Here is a 21,612-nt window from a genome sequence, read left to right as displayed (position 1 = left end):
TTGGATTCTATAGCTAGTTTTGTTTTAGATGAGGTCCAAATAACCAGCGTAGGCTAGAGCCAGATTAGGCATCTGATGGCCACTTAAGTATTTAGAGGTCCAGTTGCATGGCAAATTAGAAGCAACTAGGGACTAAGAAGTAGAGTAGATAGGCTGACTCTAAATTCCAGTACCACAGCACAGATTCTGCTGGTGAAAAGCTGCATTTTAAGCTGGTTACACAGCAGCTGGAGGTTCATCCCATCATCACTGACTTGTCTTCAGGTCTCCAATACCATGACGGACGCCTCATCATGATCCTCTTTAGGAGCCCCTACAACTAAACTTTGTTGAAACATTCATCCTGTGGTTTCTTTATTATTAACTATTCTGTATATCCCTGACTATATGTCACAAATCCACTAGGACTCCCGTTGGGCCATTTGCTGATATTACCTGTTTGTATTTTAAATATATGTACTATTAATAATTTTTTAATATATAAAACTCATATTATGTCCATACTGGCAAGCATCTGTATACTTGTGGTAATGTTATTTGCTGGCTGCAGTAGTTCCTCTATGCCCAATTACTTTGATTTGGTTACTGGTTAATTTCCCAGGAAGGGGATTCCCTCTGTTCACAAAGGCCCTGTCCTGAGTGGAGGCACTGCCAACCTTATTATCAATCCCACTCTTCTTCTTAATGTGGTAGTAAACCGTCGGAAATAAATTCTCCAAAAAAATGTCTCCTGCTAAATAATAGTATAAATTGCTAGTATGCATCCCATACTAGCACATTATGAAAGACTTACCTTAGAATAAAGCCCTCCAGTGGCGTGCTGTCACCGCTGACAGGGCTTCCATCTTCACCCAGTCTTCTTTCTGAGTTCGCGGGCTACAGCTGTTTGTCTGACCAAGCCTTGATGACATCACTCTCACAATAATAGCAGCCTGTCACATCTCCATACAAGTAAACAAGGTAGGCTTTACTACCACTTGAACAAAGTTTCTGGTTCTCTTATTTACCTACAGGTTTAGTACAATATACTGTTTAGGGGGAGTCATTTCTCATACGCTCCCAAAAGAGGGCTACAACTTTATATCCTTATTATTGTAATATGTATTAATAACCCAACCGGCACTCAGATCTACAATATATGTATCTTATATGATTCTATATCTGCTATTTATTACAATTATTACAAATATGATCTACTGACATAATCTATATGTTGTACATCAACTATTGCTTGTTCTTTGAACCACATGTCACTGTTGGTTCACTTATGCTCTCTGAGTAAATTTCATTATTGTTCTGATAAAGATCTCTATATGGAATTGAAAAACAATGAAGTTTCTCAGTTACAACTTTGTACCAGAGAAAAACAGTAAAACAATACATGTTGTATAGGCCATTTAGGACTATGAAGTGTAGGAAGACAAACAAGGAACATTTTTCTTATTTTCAGAAATTCCAAAGTATCTCTTGACAATACTTTAAAAAATGTTTACTATATAATGGGTACACATGGCTCTCTATAATAAGGGTATTCACATTTCAGAGTCTCTTTTGTTGACTGTGTATAATCAGATGATATCACAATTCAATGGGAAAAAAAACAAACTGTATTCTGTAGATACAGTTCTATAGAATAAACTATGCCCCAGGTGTTTCCTGTACTCATGACATGATAAGTGTCATTGTTTTCAAGGCTGAAAAATTGCTGCCTTCAAGCCTTGTAAAAGAAACCTCAAGCCAACACAATGTTACCTTAACATATCTATAGATATCTGTTAGTAACAATCAACCACACCTGAAACACAATATTTTGTGGTTTCCACTAGTCTGGGTTTTGTAATATATCATAGATGCTCGGCCTGATTTGACTGTGTGCAAGAACAAAGTGACAACAGAGACAATATGCACTCATGAATATTTATTCCTACAAACTATATTACATTTCTAAACCTAATAATAATTTCCAAACAGAGACACAAGACTTTCTGAAACAGAAATGGAGCTGAGGAATGCATTTGATACAAAGAATTAAAACAGGTACAATTATTGTTTTGTTTGCAGTTTACAAAGCAATAAAAATGTCATTCCAAGGCAGAGCTGAATTAATAAAATAATTTTTTAAATAGCAACTCCAGGCAAACCGTCAATGAAAACGGCACCTAATTTTACAGACTGAAATATATGCTTTTTTAATTTTTTTTTATTTCTGTGATTTTGATTGATTTAGACTGAAAAATCATAATATTACAAGTTAAAGTTGTAAAAGAACATTTTCACATAATGCAAGTACATTTTTTCATTGCAAGAACAGTGCATCCTGCGCTTCCTGCAATTCATGCATGTGCCAATCCAGTCAATGCGGAGAAGAGCCAGTAGGCAGAAGCAGTGCACAGTATAGGTAATTTTTTTGGTGTACTCAAGGACATGTGAGAGTATAATTTGCATACATTTTCCAGGGAACATTGCTGGAAGATCTCCATTTCTGTACTTTGTACCCTGCTTGCTAATTTAGCATAGTACTTGCATTGTATATGCATAGCCAAAATTTTTAGTGCTTTGGATTGTGTAGAGAATGGTTAATTCTGCTGTAATTTTTTTTTTTTTATTTCTCTCTCATTTGGGAGATTTCCCTACATTTATTGTCCTGGAAACACAATAAGCAGCAATAGGAAATCTCAACAAAACAAAGTAAGGGGAATTCCCCTCTTAAACAGTTTTCACTACAATAGGTGACCCAATTGAAAGATTTATGTTCACCTTTTGTTCTGATGACAACTGTAAAATTTTCATCACTTTCTTTGTCTTGAGGACAGTGGCCACCAGGAAAAACACAGAGGGTGAATCTCCACAGTTGGGGCACCGACAGCAAATAATACCTGACAGGTGTTCTAATCTTACACTAGAAAACAAACAAAAGTAAAACAAATAAGGGCTTTAAGGATGACCACCAGCACTAGAAAACAAACAAAAGTAAAACAAATAAGGGGCTTTAAGGATGACTACCAGGACAATATTCAGAATGTAAAAAAATCCACAATTTTTCTTGGTACATAATAGTGAAACATGTTACATAATCATTAAAAGTTTTTTTTTATAAAAATATTATAGCATTCCAAACACTTTATCCTTATATGTCTACGCTTCTCGGGGGTTAACGTCTTCTTCAGGACACATTCAGCAATATGCATATATATAAATCTTAGTCTACAGTCAACGGAAAAAAGAAGACCATTGAACACATACAACCATATAAAAGAATAGATACATCATTTTTCAGTACACCAAATTCTGTATAAGCAGAAGAGAACATTTAAATATTTTTTCTCTCCATTAAGGAGATAAGAAGAAAGGAGAAAGGGAAAAAAAAGCGGAGGAAAGAAGCAGAACAACACAATAAGGACATGTGTCCTTACTGTGTTGTTTTGTCCCCCCCTTTTGCTTTTACTTCTCTTTTCTCAGCTTAGTCAATATTTATATATGCGCATATTCCTGAAAGTTGTCCTGAAGAAGCTGTTAACTCGCAAAACGCATAGACATATGAGGATAAAGCATTTGGAATATTATAATCTTTTTATGTACAAAACTTTTTATGATTATGTAACATTTTTACAATAAAAAATTTGGATTTTATTACATTCTGGATATTTACCTGGCGGTCATCCTTAAAACTCCTTGTTTGTTTTACTTTTTTTTCCATTATATTTTGAGGTGATGAACCCCAGGTTAGTGAAAATTCTAACTAGATTTGTCCTTTTTAGGGCCATATGTTTTACAATGTATGAGAGCCCTGAATCCATAGTAAATGAATCTATATGGTGTTTAAAACTTTTTTAGATAGGCATGCAACTGTAAACAGTTTACAGCAAATAAACCTATTATCAATGATTTTAGGTTGATACCATTTTGTAAGCCTTGTTTCCATGTTCAGCTTGTTGTTATATATGTACAAGGAGCAAGAAGACTTGTTCATTACAACTGCAGGCTATTCTTAATGTTTAGTGGTGCTGTACACTGACTGCTGCACTAAGAAGTCTGATGGTTGCCCATAGGAAGCAAGCAGTAGCCCCTGGTTCCTTACACTTTTGCTGCAATGAGAGAGGCGATACTGTAATGTTGGTGGGTGGGTTTAGAAGGGAACTCCAATTAGGGTAAAAAACTAAAGTCTTCAAAATAAAGCAGAGCGGCAGCTAACAATTCAACATGTCAATGCATAATTGGCCAGTGTGTGTTTACATAAGAATGCATGATAATCGCATTTTTTTTTTTTAACCATTGATCGCTAATCACTGTATTTTAAAACACAAGCAAACTTCAGCCTTGCAAAGTCAGGACAAAGTACTTTGGGCTTTCTTTTTAATTTAGAGGTACAATGAGCAGACATTTGCAATGGCCAATAGTGGCCAATTCAAAAATAAATTGTCATTAGTATGTCTATATTAAAATGTGTATTATGAATAGATACACTCACTGGCCACTTTATTAGGTACACCTTGCTAGTACTGGGTAGGACCCCTTTTGCTTTCAGAACTGGCTTAATTCTTTGTGGCATAGATTCAACAAGGTGTAGGAAACATTCCTCATTTTTGGTCCATATTGACATGAGTTACTGTTGCCTTTCTATCATGTTGAACCAGTCTGCCCATGCTCCTTTGATCTCTGACATCAACAAGGCATTTTTGTCCACACAACTGCCACTCACTTGATATTTTATCTTTTTGGGACCATTCTCTGTAAACCCTAGAGATGGTTGTGCATGAAAATCCCAGCAGATCAGCAGTTTTTTAAAAAACCAGCCCGTCTGGCACCAACAATCATGAGATGTTCAAAGTCACTTAAATCCCCTTTCTTCCCAATTCTGATGCTTGGTTTTAACTTCAGCAAGTCATATTCACCACATCTAGATTCTTAAATGCATTGAGCTGCTGCCATGTGATTGGCTGATTAGCATTTTGTGTTAAGTAATTTGCTTAAAGTGGTTAACTCAGTTTTTTTTATCTTAATGCATTATCTGCCTTAAGGTAATAAAAAACTTCCCAATACCTAATCTCCCTACACCCTCCCAAAACACTTACCTGACTAAGTAACCAATCCAGCACTGCACAACTACAGCACTGCTGTCTAATCTTCTTGGTTTTACAGGAGGCACTGAGAGCAGTCGGAGCCCTAGGCTACTGCTGCTGTCAGTCAAACTCCTGTGAGGAGGGATCAGGGTGTGGCTTACAGGATCTGTGTTTGTCTATGGACACATTTTGCCCAGCTTGGTAGCATGCCCGCAAGGGTGTCCACTTAGTACCCAGCTTGCTGAAGGGACACCCAGAGGAAGGAGGACCGGACAGCACCAGTGATGGACTTACACCCTGTTCCAAATTATTATGCAAATGATATTTTTCTCATTTACCTAAATAATTGATGTAAATAACAGTCAGCATAATTTTCATGTTATCAACTATTAAGAGTACAATTCAAATTTTATTGAACAAACCTCCTATTGATAACAGGATTTTTTTTAAACATAAAAAACTTACAATGCACTGTTCCAAATTATTACGCACAGTAAGTTTCAAAACACTTTATAGGTTGTAAAGAACTGAAAATTGTCATTTGTTGTGTTTGCAGCATATTTACTGAAATCAAAAGCTATTTCAATCAAACTTTTAACAACATTTTAACTTTTTAAACATTTTAACAGGTCACGTTACATTTTAACATAGGACCCCTTATTTGATAGCAGCTTCACAAGTCTTGCATCCATTGAACTTGTGAGTGTTTGGACAGTTTCTGCTTGAATTTGTTTGCAAGATGTCAGAATAGCCTCCCAGAGCTGCTGTTTGGATGTAAACTGCCTCCCACCCTCATAGATCTTTTGTTTGAAGATGCTCCAAAGGTTCTCAACAGGATTGAGGTCAGGGGAGGATGGAGGCCACACCATGACTTTCTCTCCTTTTATCCCCATAGCAGCCATTGATGCAGAGGTATTCTTTGCAGCATGAGATGGTGCATTGTCATGCATGAAGATGATTTTATTACGGAAAGCATAGTTCTTCCTTCTGTACCAGGGAAGAAAATGGTCAGTCATAAACTCCACATACTTTGCAGAGATCATCTTTACACCTTCGGGGACCCTAAAGGGGCCAACCAGCTCTGTTCCCATGATTCCGGCCTAAAACATGACTCCACCACCGCTTTGCTGACGTCGCAGCCTTGTTGGAACAAGGTGGCCGTCCACCAACCATCCACTACTCCATCCATCTGGACCATCCAGGGTTGCACGGCACTCATCAGTGAACAGGACTGTTTGAAAATCAGTCTTCATGTATTTTTCTGCCCAATGCAGCCATTTCTGCTTGTGAGCATTGGTTAATGGTGGCCGAATAGAAGGTTTATGGACAGTTGCAAGACTCTGGAGGACTCTACACCTTGATGTCCGTGGGACTACAGAGGCACCAGCAGCTTCAAATATCTGTTTGCTGCTATGTAATGGTATTTTAGCAGCTGCTCTCTTGATCCGATGCATGGATCTGGCAGAAATCTTCCTCAATGTGCCTTAATCTGCACAAACCCGTCTGTGCTCTGAATCAGCCACAAATCTCTTAATAGTGCGCTGATCACGCTTAAGTTTTCGTGAAATATCTAATATTTTCATACCTCGTCCAAGGCGTTGAACTATTTCACTCTTTTCGGCAGCAGAGAGATCCTTTTTCTTCCCCATATTGCTTGAAAATGGTGCTCTGCTTAATAATGTGGAACACCCTCCTTTAGTAGTTTTTCCTTAAATTGGGCTCACCGGCCAATCTAATTATCACAAGTGTCCGAGATTGTTTTCAGTGATCAAAAGAGCCCTGAGACACAATGCCATCCATGAGTTAAACTGAAAAACAAAATATTTAATCTTTGTGACACTTAAATAGAATTTGCATAATAATTTGGAACAGGGTGTAGAAAGAGGAAGTAAGAGACCACTCTATACAAAATCTTTTTTACTTTAATAAATAAAAGTTTAACCTTTGCTATCACTTTAGAGAACTTTAAACTGGTAATATTGTACTAATTTAGAGTCATAATTTTTTCCTTTCCCTGAGATTAGCAAGTGCATATTTTGGCTTTGAAATGAGCCAGACTGCTAAATGTACAGTTAAAATATGTACAGTATGCTGAATATTAACTGCTTTATGGCCCAAAGGATTTGTAATTCTGCTTAGCTATTCTTGCAATATACACACATCATCATCTGTAGTGTAATGTAGCTGCTGCATCTTTGTAGTCTTATGCATCAATGCTTACTATTTGGCTTAGTAGGTAAGAACATGACAGTGACAACACTCATCTTTGCTTTGTTCTTCCTGCAAATTGCCTACAGCTGTACATCTCCTTATCTTTCTCCCACCACCTGAACAGTTTGGTTTACAATGCTGAGCAATGCAATGCAGCCTTGAACCACATTAACTTTTAGTCTTAGGGGTATACAGTATTTACAAAACATTTGTAGCACCAATGTCAAAAGCATTCATGCAACTGAAACAAAATGTCACCGTAATTTTAATGAAAGATTCATTTCTGTATCAATAGCTCATTCTATTGCCCAAAGTGTAGTTTATTTTTTTCACCAAACTATTTAAAAAACTATACCGCATTTGACGGCTAGATGGAGCAGCTAATACGAGCATTACTCTCTTACAAAAATTACGGTGACATTTCATATTGCTTGCAGGAATGCTTTTGACATTTGTGCAGCAAAAGTTTTATAAATAGACCCCTTAGTGTAGTATGCACCATGCTGTATATAGATGGAAGGTAATAATACAAGGTACAAAGTTTAGTTAGTTTTGCTGGCAATGTTGAAAGAAATCTGCACAAAAGAAAATATGGAGGTTGACATTGTGACCTCTCCCTCTAATAGTCCTAGTCACCAATCTGACTTTACATGTTGAATGTTTGTTCCAGGTCACTGGCCCAAAATAAAGCCAGGTTGTAACTAGCATTCAAGGCATGTCAAGGATGACAGCATCAGCAAACTGGGTATTCTCTAAACACAGGTTATCATTTAATAATTTTTAATGAACACTGAAAGTGGTTGTAAACCTCTGAAATTAAAAATTAACAAAGCATATTCCTATATAGTGTGTACTTGACTGTATCCAAAGCACCTAGTATGATTTGTCTACTCTGTCATTCCTCTGCTATCTGCGTCACTTCTGACAGTAAATGCCAACACCAGAAGGTCATGGGAGATGGCCCCACCCCTCAAACACACAGCAGGTGATTGATAGCCTCAGCTGTACATGTTTTCCTATAAGACTGTGTGGAGGTGGGTGCATCCATTCCCACCACTTAGATCACAGATTACACTTTGCACCCTGCCCTTTGCTGTGCAGTGTGTGATGCCAGATCCCCAACAGTGCCTTCAGGAGCTCAAAAGCAGCTGTAGAGGAGAGAAGTCTGCAGATAAACAGGTACAATTTTAGTAGAAAGATTTGTTTAATTTCTGCGTATCACCTGGGGCCTGTCACTTCACTGGCTATATGTAAGAGAACACAACCGCTATAAGTAAAGTTCCACTTTGAAATTGATCTAATAGACATCAGTATTTTCTGTTTTGCAGTATATCTGTGCAAATATATAGAAGTACGGTTTAGGCATACAAATTAAAATAAATGTACTTTTAATAATATTGAATATAAAATGAACATAGGACGAGTTTTTCATTTATGTGCATTATGGTTTCTACTTGGAGGTATGTGGTTAAAGTACAATAACGTTTTAGATCCTTTTAAACACTGTAGCAAATTACGAATGTGTGGTGGCCTGATTACATTTTAAAGCACTCTGTCAAATATTTTGAAGGACTATCATGCTTCAAGTTATTTCAAGACGGTATTAAAGCCTTTCTATTCTTTCACAGGGATTGACCCAAGATATTTAATTTTCATTTAAGAGCAGAGAGATGTGGAAAGTCAGAGAACTTACGAACTTAGTAATATGGACTGGTTGTTAGGGGATTCCAAAATGTCTATATCGTAACAACCATGTTATTTTTGAAAAATGCAAAAAAACACTCAACCCTGCAGAAAAAAAAAGTTTGGCTTTCCATGAGTAATTAGAAATAGTTCTGCACTTTTCTGAAGAACTTTATCTGAGCAGCTAGGAAGAGCTTAAAGTGACACTAAACTCTGATTAAAAATATATTCAAGTATGTATTCTTAAAAAAGTCCCTTCTATTGCTCTCAGCCTCTTCCAAATCTCCATATTCCTGTTTTGTTCTGTTGTGATCTGACTTTCTAATAAATGGAGGCTATGTTCATTATGCATGCCCCACTGTATGTACTGGGAATTGTGGGTACCTGTCAGAAAAGTCCACCCCACCCCCCCAAAAAAAAGCTTTAAAATATGTTAGAGGTGTGGAGACAGATTAGTGGTACTTCAATTTTAAGTAAAGGTCCACTTTAAAGTGTTACTAAATCCACAACAGTAAAACCAGTCTGTATATGCAGTAAAGCATGCTTGTTATACTCACTGTGGAACCTAAGAGGTAATCCTCTGCATTGTGTAAAAAGGCTGTTTTATCTTTTCTGCTCTGCCCCTCCTTTTGTTCAAATGCCCACGCTGATAAGACAAACTGAAATGTGCCCTTCTGCACATGCTCAGTTTAGTGTGTATTGCTAAAGAGGTTTTTTTTTTTTTTGGGAGAGTGCATGTGATCAGCACAGGGCCAATCAGCACTGTCCAGACAGAGGCGAGGGGATTTCCATCCTCCTAGAGAAAACTCCTCTTGCAAGCTTTAACCAGTGCTCAGCTGAAGTCATAAGACTGCTCTAACTGCTGATGAGAAAAGGTATTTAGCAGTTTATATTTACTAAAATAATTGCATTTCCATGTTCTGTGTACTGTGGGAGACCAGATATAGTGAATGCAGGGTCCTGGGTTTAGTAACACTTTAAGTAGTTGATATGTGAGAGCTATTTTTGGAACATAAGATTGTTTTGTGCCACTTTAATTCTTCCCCACAGAATTACTTTAATTACAGAATTCTAACTTGTACCAACTGCAGTGTAGTAACTTTGGGTGGCTAAACTAAGAGTAATTCCAAGGGTCTAGTCAATAAATACAATAAATGTATTGTATCTAATAATTTATCATTCTATAGGTATCGAGGCATATGAATTACTAGACTTTAACAAGTACCAAAACAGTTTCTTGAACTTCTATTGATTTGAAACACATATATTAAATTCACCAGAGCCTTTGGAACATTTTCATACATAAACAAGTCCAAACAAATGCAACCGATAATAATCAACTGTCATTAATTGAAACATTTGAATGTCCATAAGTAAATCTAAGATAGCTGTATGCTTGTCACTGTCAGGTCGATTGCATCATGAATTCCTGCAACAAAATCTGTATTTGAAATAAAAAGGAAAAAAAAAGAAAACAATGAATATTGCACAGACAATAAAGCTCAGCATCAGTAGATGGAGAAGAATTGATAGCTGATACACACATACATCATTGAAAGGTAAGCAGTTTTTGTAACATTTACTTAAAAGGCTCATTGATACCCGATGTTTGGCTCCTGTTTGTGGCATGGCTCTTTTCACTTGAACATGTAGTGTTTGGCAGAGGTAGTCCCCGTTGATTACAACAGAAGAAATAATTTTTGCTGCAATTCATGTGTACACCTCCGTCTGGCTGCCTTTGCAGTTTAAAGGGAAGTAGTTGGGGTGGGGGGCCATAAAGAGAAGCTACAGTCTAGGAGACAGTATGCACTTTAAAGCAGAACTCCAGGACTCTAAGCAGTCATCTAATTCCATAGTTGATATACATATATTTAAAGTCGGCCATACATGAATCAAATTTCAATCCATGTATGGGGACAGAGGTTATACAGATGTCGATCTATTGATTGACTTGTACAACCAGCCCGTTGGATAAATACCGCTTGATCAGCACCACCAGCTATAGCCGGCAGTGCTAATCAGTGTTTTCTGACAGCAGGGAAATCTCCCTACTGTCAGAATATAACAGCTCAGCCGGAGTGATTTCCCCATCCATCTCAAACGTGTGAATGGAGGAATTGGGTCAGTTTTTTTTGTTGAACCGGCTAGTTGAATGAAAAAACAGAATAATCTATGGGCTGCTTAAGCTGTTTTATCTGCCAGAGAAGTTATTATTTTGTTGGTGACCTCACTGTTATCCTACAGCAAGTAAGCAATACAGTTTTTCTACCTCCTGGCTCTCAGCCTGTAAATGGACAATGCCCAAGCAGCAGAGTCTTTCTATCTTTAAATAATAACCTTCCCTCTCCCAGTGTCCTCTTGTATAGGAGATTACAAGACCTTTATATCAAGAACAATTTAGGTATTCGTACTAATTACATTTATTTTATACATTTATCTTTTAATATGTACTCAAATGTGGATTAAATTAAGCAATACACATATGCTTCATCTGAAAGGAATAGAAATTACTGAACAAGTTTGGCGTCTGTTATAATTGTTAATTTTCTGTTGGGATCTGAACTTTGAAAATTATTCTTTAACTGGCCCTAATTGTATCCTCTTTGTTCGGCATTAAGCAGCATAAAAGTTTACTGCTACATGTTTTTTTTCAACAAGAGCTTTAATGAATGGATTCTGTCATATGCATATTTTCTTTAAAGAGTAGTTTGGGTTTTGGAAAAAAAAAATCCTACATACCAGGGGCGGACTGACAACTCATGGGGCACCCAGGCAATAGGCTATCATGGGGCCCCTGTGTCCTTGCCCAAACTCAAAAAAGCCTATGAAAAAGGTACCAGGGGCATCTCATTGGGCCCCCTACTGACTGAGTTTCTAAATGGTCAGTCCGCCCCTGCTACATACTCACCTAGGTGGATGTAGCATAGATCCAATGCTGCATCTGTTCCCTGCTGCCTCTAAAACCCAGGACTGTCCTAATGCATGGGCATCCATCCCTAGGCCCTGCCAAGGGACCCCAGGTTCATGGGGGCCCCATAATGATCTTGAATTAGGCTCTGCCACTATGGGCTGACAGGAGTGGTAGTAGTGTCACTCATTACTCCTGTCAGCAGGGAGGTGGAGAAGCACAGCAGCACCGCCTAGTATTGAAAAGTGTGGCTAAGCAGGGGAAGGCAGCTGCTTGTTTTGTAATATTCTAGTACAGCCATGACAGCTAACTGTCCTTAAATGCTGAACTGCAGATTTGGAGTGGGCAGAGCTGTGCACAGGGAAAGCTGCTTCCTGAGTCTTGCCCTGCCTCCCTTCCATGCAGTATTGTGTACACAGGCATCTTACTTGGTGGTGCAGATGACAAACATTGGTCAGCCAGGTACCGTAAGCTGTGTTTTGTTTAAAAAAAGGCTATGTATGTATGTGAGTGTGTATGTGACTATGTATGTATGTATGTAATTTATGTATGAGAGTATGTGTGTGTGTATGTATGTACATATGTACGTATGCGTGCACATTATTATTATTATTATACAGTATTTATAAAGCGCCGATAGTTCACTCAGCACTGTAAATTACAAAGGGGGACAGAACATTTGACAGAACAATACCAATACAATGCAAAACATGAGGGGATCGAGGGCCCTGCTCTTTCGAGCTTACAATCTAGGAGGGAGGGGATGGTGGTACAGGAGGAGATAGCTGTGGGGGATGGAGTGATAGGAAGAGTGGAGGAGGTCGGTCAAGTTAGCAGGGGGTAGGCTTCCCTGAAGAGATGGGTTTTCAGGGTGCGCCTAAAGGAGAGGAGAGTAGGTGATAATCTGATGGGTTGGGGAAGGGAGTTCCAGAGGATGGGTGACACCCTGGAGAAGTCCTGGAGGCGGGCATGGGAGGAGGAGACCAGGGAACTAGAGAGAAGGAGGTCTTGTGAGGAGCGGAGTGTGCGTGCTGGGCGGTACTTGGATATTAGGTCGGTGATGTAGTTCGGGGCAGTATGATGGACAGCTTTGTACGTCAGTGTTAGGGTTTTAAATTTGATCCGTTGTGCAATCAGAAGCCAGTGGAGGGATTGGCAAAGGGGGGTGGCAGAAACGGAGCGGTTGGAAAGGTGAATGAGTCTGGCAGCCGTATTCAGGATCGAATGAAGCGGGGATAGCCAGCGGCGAGGCAGGCCAGTGAGGAGGGAGTTGCAGTAGTCGAGTCGTGATATGATGAGGGAGTGGATGAGCTGTTTAGTGGTTTCTGGGGTTAGGAACGTGCGGATTTTGGCGATGTTGTGGAGGTGGAGTCTGCACGAGATTGTTAAAGATTGGACTTGGGGCTGGAAGGATAGGTTGGAGTCCAGAATGACACCAAGTACTCTGGCCTGCAGGGCGGGTTTGATATTGGCATTGTTGGATGTGATGGAGAAGTCAATGGGGGGTGGGGTTCGGGCTGGGGGGAAGACAAGAAACTTGGTTTTGGAGAGATTCAGTTTAAGGAAGTGGAGCGACATCCAATCTGATATGTCGCTCAGTAGGTGTGTGATTCGGGCAGAGACCGAGGGGGTGAGGTGGGGGGTTGAGAGATAGATTTGTGTGTCGTCGGCATAGAGGTGGTAGTTGAAGCCGTGAGAGTGTATGAGTTGGCCAAGGGAGGAGGTGTAGATGGAGAAGAGAAGGGGCCCGAGGACGGAGCCTTGAGGGACCCCAACAGAGAGGGGGAGTGAGGGGGAGGTGGTAGCATTATAGGTAACGCTGAAAGAGCGTTGTGACAGGTAGGATGAGAGCCAGGAGAGAGCAGAATCTCTGAGGCCGAGGGAGTGTAGTATTTTGAGGAGGAGGGGGTGGTCAACTGTGTCGAAGGCCGCACATACGCGTATTTATATGCATGTGTGTGTATGTATGTACGGTATGTCTGCACAATACTGTTAGGTCTTGTTCACATGGGAATACTTAAACGTACATGTGCAAGGGCCGCTGAAAGACCAGGAGAGGGATTTATGATGAGGGGCAGTGTCTACAAGGAGGGAGATGGTGTAACAAAGGAGTGGGAGCAGCGTGTATAGGGGAAAAGAGGGTCATTGTATATGGGGGCAGTGTATACAGGGGGGCACTGTGTAGAAAGGGTGGGAGATTGTGTACAGGGGGTGAATTTATTTTGGGATAATTCCTCTTTGTGTTTATTTATTGTTTCTAACCAGTATAAAAAGCCACATACACTGTTTGCCGTGGCACCAAAGATCGCCATGTCTCTGGTAGGAGCCCAGTGCATTTATTTGCACTTGTTAAGATTGAAAACCAAGTGATCATAGACCACTGATTGCTCAGTTCTCAGTCTTCAGTCAGCAGAGAGCCAGGGCTATTATTATTATTATACAGGGTTTATATAGCGCCAACAGTTTGCTCAGCCCTTTACAATATAAAGGGAGACAATAGAGCAACAATACAGTTTAATACAAGAAGTTTAGGGGGGCCTATTCCTTGGAGCTTACAATCTAAGAAGGAGGGACTATCATGCCTCTCCAGGGCTCACTGGAGCGCTGGGCTGTGGAGGGGGCGAGAGTGGCTGGCTCAGACTCTCAACAGCATACTGAGAGTTTGAGCCAGTTCTGGTAAGACATCTGGGTGGATCCCAACATTAAAGTTGGGATCTCCCTAGAGTCTGGACTGGGTCTGTGATGTCAGCGGAGAGCTGACTTTAGCCTGCTGTCAGCTGAATCTGGGTCACAGGAGTGCAGAACGAAGTGCACTCGTGTGACCTACAAGAGAAGTAGGGACAAAAGAGCTTTAGCCCTACTTCTCTTTTAAGTTTTAAAGTATGGTTTTATTATGTAGGGTCCTGTCAGCTTAATGAATATGCAGGATATCTTATGCAATATTATCCAAAATGTTTACCTTACTGAAAAAAGGAGGACTCTCACGTTAAGTCACACTTCTTTTTCCTCTGTAGATCACTGCAAAATGAACAGTTTGAAAATTTGTTAAATCTATTGTTAAAGAAACTAAAGTGAAAGAAAAAACTAAATATGTCATTAGTTGTGGGTGATCTTACAGTAGCAAGAAAAAGTATGTGAACCCCTTGGGATTACATGGAGTTTTGCATGAATTTGGCATAAAATGTGCTCTGAACGTCATCTAAGTCACAACAATAGAAGAACACAGTCTGCTGAACATAATACTACACAAACATTAGATGTTGCCATGGTTTAATTGCACATAACATGTAATCATTCACAGTGCAGGGAGGAAAAAGTATGTGAGGCCCTAGCTTAATGACTTCTCCCAGAGCTAATTGGAGCCAGGAGTGAGCCAACCTTGACTCCAATCAGTGTGATGATATTGGATGTGTTGCTGACAGCTGTCCTGCCCTTAAAAAACACACACCTGTTTTGGGTTTACTGGTTTCAAGAAGCACTGTCTGATGTGAACCATGCCTCTCAGAAAAGAGCTCTCAGAAGACTTCCGATCAAGAATTGTTGACTTGCGTGAAGCTGGAAAGGGTTACAAAAGTATCTCCAAAAGCCTTGATGTTCATGTGTCCACGGCAAGACAGACTGTCTACAAATGGAGAAAGTTTAGCACTGTTGCTACTCTCCCTAGGCGTGGTCGTCCTGTAAAAATGACTTCAAGAGCACAGTGCAGAATGCTGCATGAGGTAAAGAAGAATCCCAGTGTGTCAGCTAAAGACCTACAGAAATCTCTGGCACATGCTAACATTTTGTTGACACATCTACAATAAGGAAAACATTAAACAAGAATGGAGTACATGGGAGGACACCACGGAGGAAGCCATTGTTGTCCAAAAAGAATATTGCAGCACGTTTGAAGTTTGCAAAAGAGCACCTGGATGTTCCACAGCACTACTGGCAAAATATACTGTGGACAGATGAAACCAAGATTGGAGTTGTTTGGGAAGAACACACAACACTATGTGTGGAGAAAAAAAGGCACAGCACACCAACATCAAAACCTCATCCCCACTGTAAAACATGGCGGAGGGAGCATCATGGTTTGGGGCTGCTTTGCTGCCTCAGGGCCTGGACGGATTGTTGTCATTGATGGGAAAATGAATTCCAGAGTTTATCAAGACATTTTGCAGGAAAACGTATGACCATCTGTCCGCCAACTGAAGCTCTGCAGAGGATGGGTGATGCAACAGGACAATGACCCAAAGCATACAAGTAATTCAACAAAACAATGGCTGCAACAGCACAGAATACGCCTTCTGGAGTGGCCCAGTCAGAGTCCTGACCTCAACCCGATTGAAATGCTGTGGCATGACCTTAAGAGAGAGATTCACACCAGACATCTCTTCACAAAACTGTTTCAGTGTAGCAATATTCTTGAGGAGTGGTCCAAAATTACTCCAGATCGTTGTGCAGGTCTGATCTGCAACTACAGGAAACGTTTGGTTGAGGTTATTGCTGCCAAAAAGAGGGTCAACCAGTTATTAAGTCCAAAGGTTCACGTACTTTTTCCTCCCTGGACTGTGAATGCTTACATGTTATGTGCAATTAAACCATGGCAACATCTAATGTTTGTGTAGTATTATGTTCAGCAGACTGTGTTCTTCTATTGTTGTGACTTAGATGATGATCAGAGCACATTTTATGCCCAATTCATGCAAAACTCCACGTAATCCCAAGGGGTTCACATACTTTTTCTTGCAACTGTATTTTTGAGTCAATACAGAACAATCAATTCAGCAATTCATGACATATTGCTTAATTTTTTACATATAGGGATAACCTTCAATTCATGTGATTACATGCCAAATGAAAGAAATTGATGATGAATATTTGGGTAGAAAAGCACTGGATAATAATGATGCTTATACCAGTCTTTAAACACACTTTTATGTAGGGAACTGTACAAAGACTGACATAGTGCAACCCAATGTTGTAAAAAATAAATAAATTAAATTTTATATATATATTTATATATATATATATATATATATATATATACACCATATACTTTACAATGCAGTTATTCTATACCATGTTCCAAGGAGCTCTCCATGAAGCAACATATAGTGCAGCAGAAATGCATGCTGATATATCCATTTACTAACTACCAAAGAAATCAGGTTAGCAGAGTGATTATAGTGCACTGCATTGGTTGTGGGCTATTTGCTCCATAGTCTGAGCATAATGTAAGTCAGTAATCAATGTGAATGGCTATACTGTAAATATTGCTGTGAAAGTTTACTATTACCACTACATTTTAATATCAAGCATGCAGATGAACACAAGGGAATGACCTGCTTTAATTTGTTTCTATAAGGTAGGCAGAAGAAGTATAAAGATGATTTATTATCTATGCCTTACCCATTCCAAGAGAACTTCCTGAGCATGTCACTGAAATAAAAAAAGAATCAAACTTAAGTTGGTTCTCAAGTCAGTTTTTTTTTTTTACCTTAATGCATTCTGGATATTCCCCCCCCTCCCCTAAATATGTACCTACATCAATCTGCAGGTCTTCTATCCTCTGTCCCCACTGTCATAAGCTTAGCTGAGAGGAGCAGAAACCACGGGCTCCTGGCATTGTCAATCAAATCCTATGAGGAGGGGGGGGGGGGCAATCCACACTGTGTATGACTTGGTGACACACAGAAAAGAGGCAGTGTGGGGAACACCAGTGGGGGTCCCCAGAAGAGTAGGTTAAGGGCCGTTCTGTGCAATATCCTTGCTCAGAGCAGGTAAGCATAACAACTAGTTTATTTTAGATAACCACTTGCCCTCCAGAGGAATTACCCCCCTTTCTGACCAGGCCATTTTTTGTGATACAGCGATACGTTACTTTAAGTGACAATTGCGCGGTCATGCAACACTGCACCCAACTGAAATTTATGTCCTTTTTTCCCACAAATGGAACTTGCTTTTGGTGATATTTGATCGCCTCTGTGTTTTTTATTTTTCGCAATATAAAATATAAAAAAAGACTGACAATTTTGAGAAATAAAACAATATTTTTGACTTTTTGATGCTTAACATGTTCAGTTAAAAAATTTGTAAAAATCAAGTGTTGTCATAAATTTAGGCCAAAATGTATTTTGCTACGTCTTTGCTAAAAAAAAATCCCAATACGTGTAAATTAATTGGTTTACATGAATGTTAAAGCGTTTACAAATGGCGGTATATACACTGGATTTTTTTTATACTAGTAATGGTGGCGATCAGCGACTTATAGTGGGACTGCGGCATTCTGACACTGGTGGGGAACTGACTAACTGTCACTGACAATTCCAGTGACACTAATACAGAGATCAGTGCTACTAAAAAGCACTGACACTGTACTAATGGCACAGGAAATGCAAAATCACACACACACACACACATATATATATATATATATATATATATATATACGGGCAAGCAGTTAAAGATGAGTTCTAGTCTCCCCCCAAAAAAATAAAAGTTAGCAGCTACAAATACTGTACCTACCGGTAATTCCTTTTCATATACAATAAGGACAGTTACCTGTCCAAGGATCCAGCGATGAACCAATTCTTCAATTGACTTTGGGTACAGGTGCCAGCCTCTTAAGTAAGGGAAACTTGCAGTCGGTTTTCCTACTGCGTAGCAGTCTTCTGGGATCTGTGTGTGTCCCAGAAGACTGTGGGGGGGAAGGAGGAGGGGTCGAACGTCCTCATAGATCGCTGCGGTGATCTGATCCAGAAGTGGGTGGGGGTGCTTATCAAAACCAGGTACCCGCTGCTCCACAAAAAAATGCCAAATGTGGTAGTGAAAGGGGGGGGGTGCAAATAAGCTGAACTTCCCCTTTTGGGTGAATTTTCGCTTTAAAAGATGTTTTTGACTTCATAACTTCTTTAATTAGATATGTGTTCCAATACATGGAAAAAGAAGAGCAAAATAGAGTAATTATTATATTGTTAACCCCTTTTTTTATTGCAGATAGATATTTCCATTCATAAAAATGTAATCTACACAAATGCATAAAGCATTTTTTCTGCTGCTCTCAGACTCCCTGCTCTAGGGTAGCTATGTTTGTACTCCATGCCCCTTGTTTATATGAATGTAGGCACGCTTTCCCGCTCTCCCCCAAAATGGACCACATGTCTACCTACAGACACAATGATGAGCACTTTGGGAATAGTAGAACAGCACAGCCATCCAAAGCAGTGAGCTAACAGTGAAGCACACTGACACTGCCCCTTAGTAAAACACTCCCTGCACACAGTTAACCCTTTGATCACCCCTCATGTTAACCCCTTCCTGCCCAGTGCCATTAGTACAGTGTCAGTGCTTTTTATTAGCACTGATCACTGTATTTTTGTTACTGGAGAAGTCAATTTCCCCCAGTGTCAGAATGCCCGCTACAGTCCTGCTATAAGTTGCTGATTGCCGCCATTACTAGTAAAAAAAAAAAATCCAGTATCTATACCACCATTTGTAAATGCTAAAACTTTCACGTAAACCAATTAATTTACACATATTGAGATTTTTATTTTAGCAAAGACATGTAGCAGAATACATTTTGGCCTAAATTTATGACGAAATTGGTCACAGCTTGTCACATGGTACAAAGCTGTTGTGAATAGCCTTGTACCATCTGACCTCTGTGATCATTCACAGATTTCACACGTAGTAAGCAATTATGTCAGAAGTGACATCTTGCTTACTACTATTCATGCGATTGATTGGCCAATCAGTGATCACATGATCGGGACCTCACACAGAGGTCCCATACAGCAATTGGTGTTCCGCTGGGTCCTCCGGACAAAGCGGGCACCAGTTTGCGGTGCCACGCGCTCCCAGGGAGCACGCATGGACAGGGAGCGGGGAGGACATTTATAAACGGCCACCCGCCCCTGCACTGCTCCCACCCGGCTGTTTATATACATGGGCCAGACTGGAAGTTAAGTAACCCAAAAAAAGTTACAGAGCTTGGATTCTGGTAAAAACATTGTATTCTTTATCTAAAACTGCTTTGTACCAAATGATCTTTCAGTGATGATAAAAGAAATTCCTACCAGAATATATTTTTTTGGGGCAGAAAGATATTTGGGTATCTCCACCACTGACAGGAGATACAACCACTGTATATACATCCCCACATGGTATCTCTGTGACATCACAGTAGCTGACTCCGGGGAATGGACTGCAGGTAAAATTTCCTTTAGAACCATATATATTGACAGTGTAGTTTTCAGGTCCAGGTGAAACCCGCCATGTTACACGGATTCCGCTGTTTGACAGCCGGTACAACTTGACTCCAGATGGACAACAAGCACCTAGAACACAAATACATGACTTGGTCTACAAATTCTAGACAACCAGATTATGTTGTGTTCATGTTATGTTGACAGTGCTTTCACAATAAATAAACTAAAAATAAAGCGGAGTTCCACCTAAAAAAAATAAATAAATAAAAGTCACCAGCTACAAAAACTGTAGCTGCTGACTTTTAAAATACAGCCACTTACCTGTCCCTCGGTCCAGCAGTGTCTTCACCATGGCTGGTTTTACCGGCCATCTTCTCTCCCTGGCACCTGCATCTTTAGTGTGGGCACCCGGCTGTGACAGCTTACGGCTTCACAGCTGGGTGCCCACTGCGCATGCGCAAGAAGTGCTGCACTTTGTGAATGGTCACGTAGTCTTCTGGGACCTGTCACGTGTCCCAGAAGACTATGGGGGGGACAACGTCCCCTTCCGATTGCCTGGGTGATCACAGTGGAAGTGGTAGCGGGTACCTGTCAAATTCGGGTGCCCATTCCCCAAAGGTGCCAATCCTTAATGGGGAGCAGTGGACAAAGGCTTAAAGTGGAACTTCCCCTTTTGGGTGGAGCTCCGATTTAAATCTTCTCTAGGTTAGTAGGAAGTTGAGTTCATTACTGGTTTATATTGTTCATACTAACAGAGCTTGACAACTTCCATCACCAGTTTCCTGGTGTCCCAGGAATATAACAAGTGCATCATTATTTCAAGGAGGAAAACCAGAGAAAAATAATACAGCTTTCATCTTTGCATTGCAAATAACCAGTGAAGCACTAGTTTTTTAAAAAAATCAGTTTATGTACCATAAAGCAGAACTCCAGGCCAAGGCCTGGAGTTCTGCTTTATGGAACATAAACTTATTTTTTTTACGGTACAGAAACTGATTTTTACATCAAAAGTTTTATTGAAAATAAAAAAACAGCATTTTTGCTTGCTAATGATTGGATGATGAAAGTCAGCAGAGCTTCACCTCAAAATAACAGACCGTTTGTTGTTAGTAAATCATTCTTATTGTGCTTTTGATATATATTGATTGATTTACTAATAACAAACGGTCTGTTATTTTGCAAGGGAAGTTGCACTTTGTCAGGGAATTTTCTTCAGTGCTTAGTGAATGAGGTGAATCTGTGCTGACTTTCATCATCCAATCATGTACAAGCAAAAATGCAGATTTTTTAAAATTTTCCTTGCACCTGGAAGTGAAACTTCACCACATTCTCTTCTAGGGCAATTCCCCTGGCAAAGTGTATCTTCCCTTGCAAAGTGAACAGTTAATTTACATTCAATAAATCAACCCCTAAATATCTCAATATGTTTCAATGAAAAAAATAATTAAAACTTCTTTTTTTTTTTCATATTGCTAACATAACTAAGGCAGAGCATATTTTTGCACCAATCAGGGTTTTTTTTTCACAGTGCTTCAGTGTAAAACTGTTAATATGGTTA

General features: G+C 39.7%; 1 protein-coding gene and 1 long non-coding RNA gene across 2 annotated transcripts in view; one reads left to right on the top strand and one right to left on the bottom strand.

The window, feature by feature from the left end:
• Positions 1-1,903: 1,903 nt before the first annotated feature.
• FNDC7 (fibronectin type III domain containing 7) overlaps positions 1,904-21,612 on the bottom strand; it is a 60,530-nt gene continuing 40,821 nt past the window's right edge. Inside the window, exons 11-14 of the mRNA XM_089691271.1 lie at positions 19,923-20,183; positions 17,257-17,286; positions 14,822-14,880; positions 1,904-10,395 (exon numbers count right to left, since the gene is read on the bottom strand). Of these exons, the coding sequence (XP_089547397.1) occupies positions 14,849-14,880; positions 17,257-17,286; positions 19,923-20,183 (323 nt within the window). The 3' untranslated portion in view covers positions 1,904-10,395; positions 14,822-14,848. The remainder of the gene's footprint in view (positions 10,396-14,821; positions 14,881-17,256; positions 17,287-19,922; positions 20,184-21,612) is intronic.
• LOC149450898 (uncharacterized) overlaps positions 10,367-21,612 on the top strand; it is a 52,287-nt gene continuing 41,041 nt past the window's right edge. Inside the window, exon 1 of the long non-coding RNA XR_016315188.1 lies at positions 10,367-10,513. This is a non-coding gene — a long non-coding RNA (uncharacterized LOC149450898). The remainder of the gene's footprint in view (positions 10,514-21,612) is intronic.

The sequence above is a fragment of the Staurois parvus genome, unplaced genomic scaffold (genome assembly GCF_062004578.1).
Source record: "Staurois parvus isolate SC_StPar_1 unplaced genomic scaffold, SC_StPar_1.0 ptg000560l, whole genome shotgun sequence".
In the NCBI taxonomy this organism is placed as follows: Eukaryota; Metazoa; Chordata; class Amphibia; order Anura; family Ranidae; genus Staurois; species Staurois parvus.
Note: the sequence above shows the minus strand (reverse complement) of the source record. Positions and strands in the feature narration are given on the sequence as shown.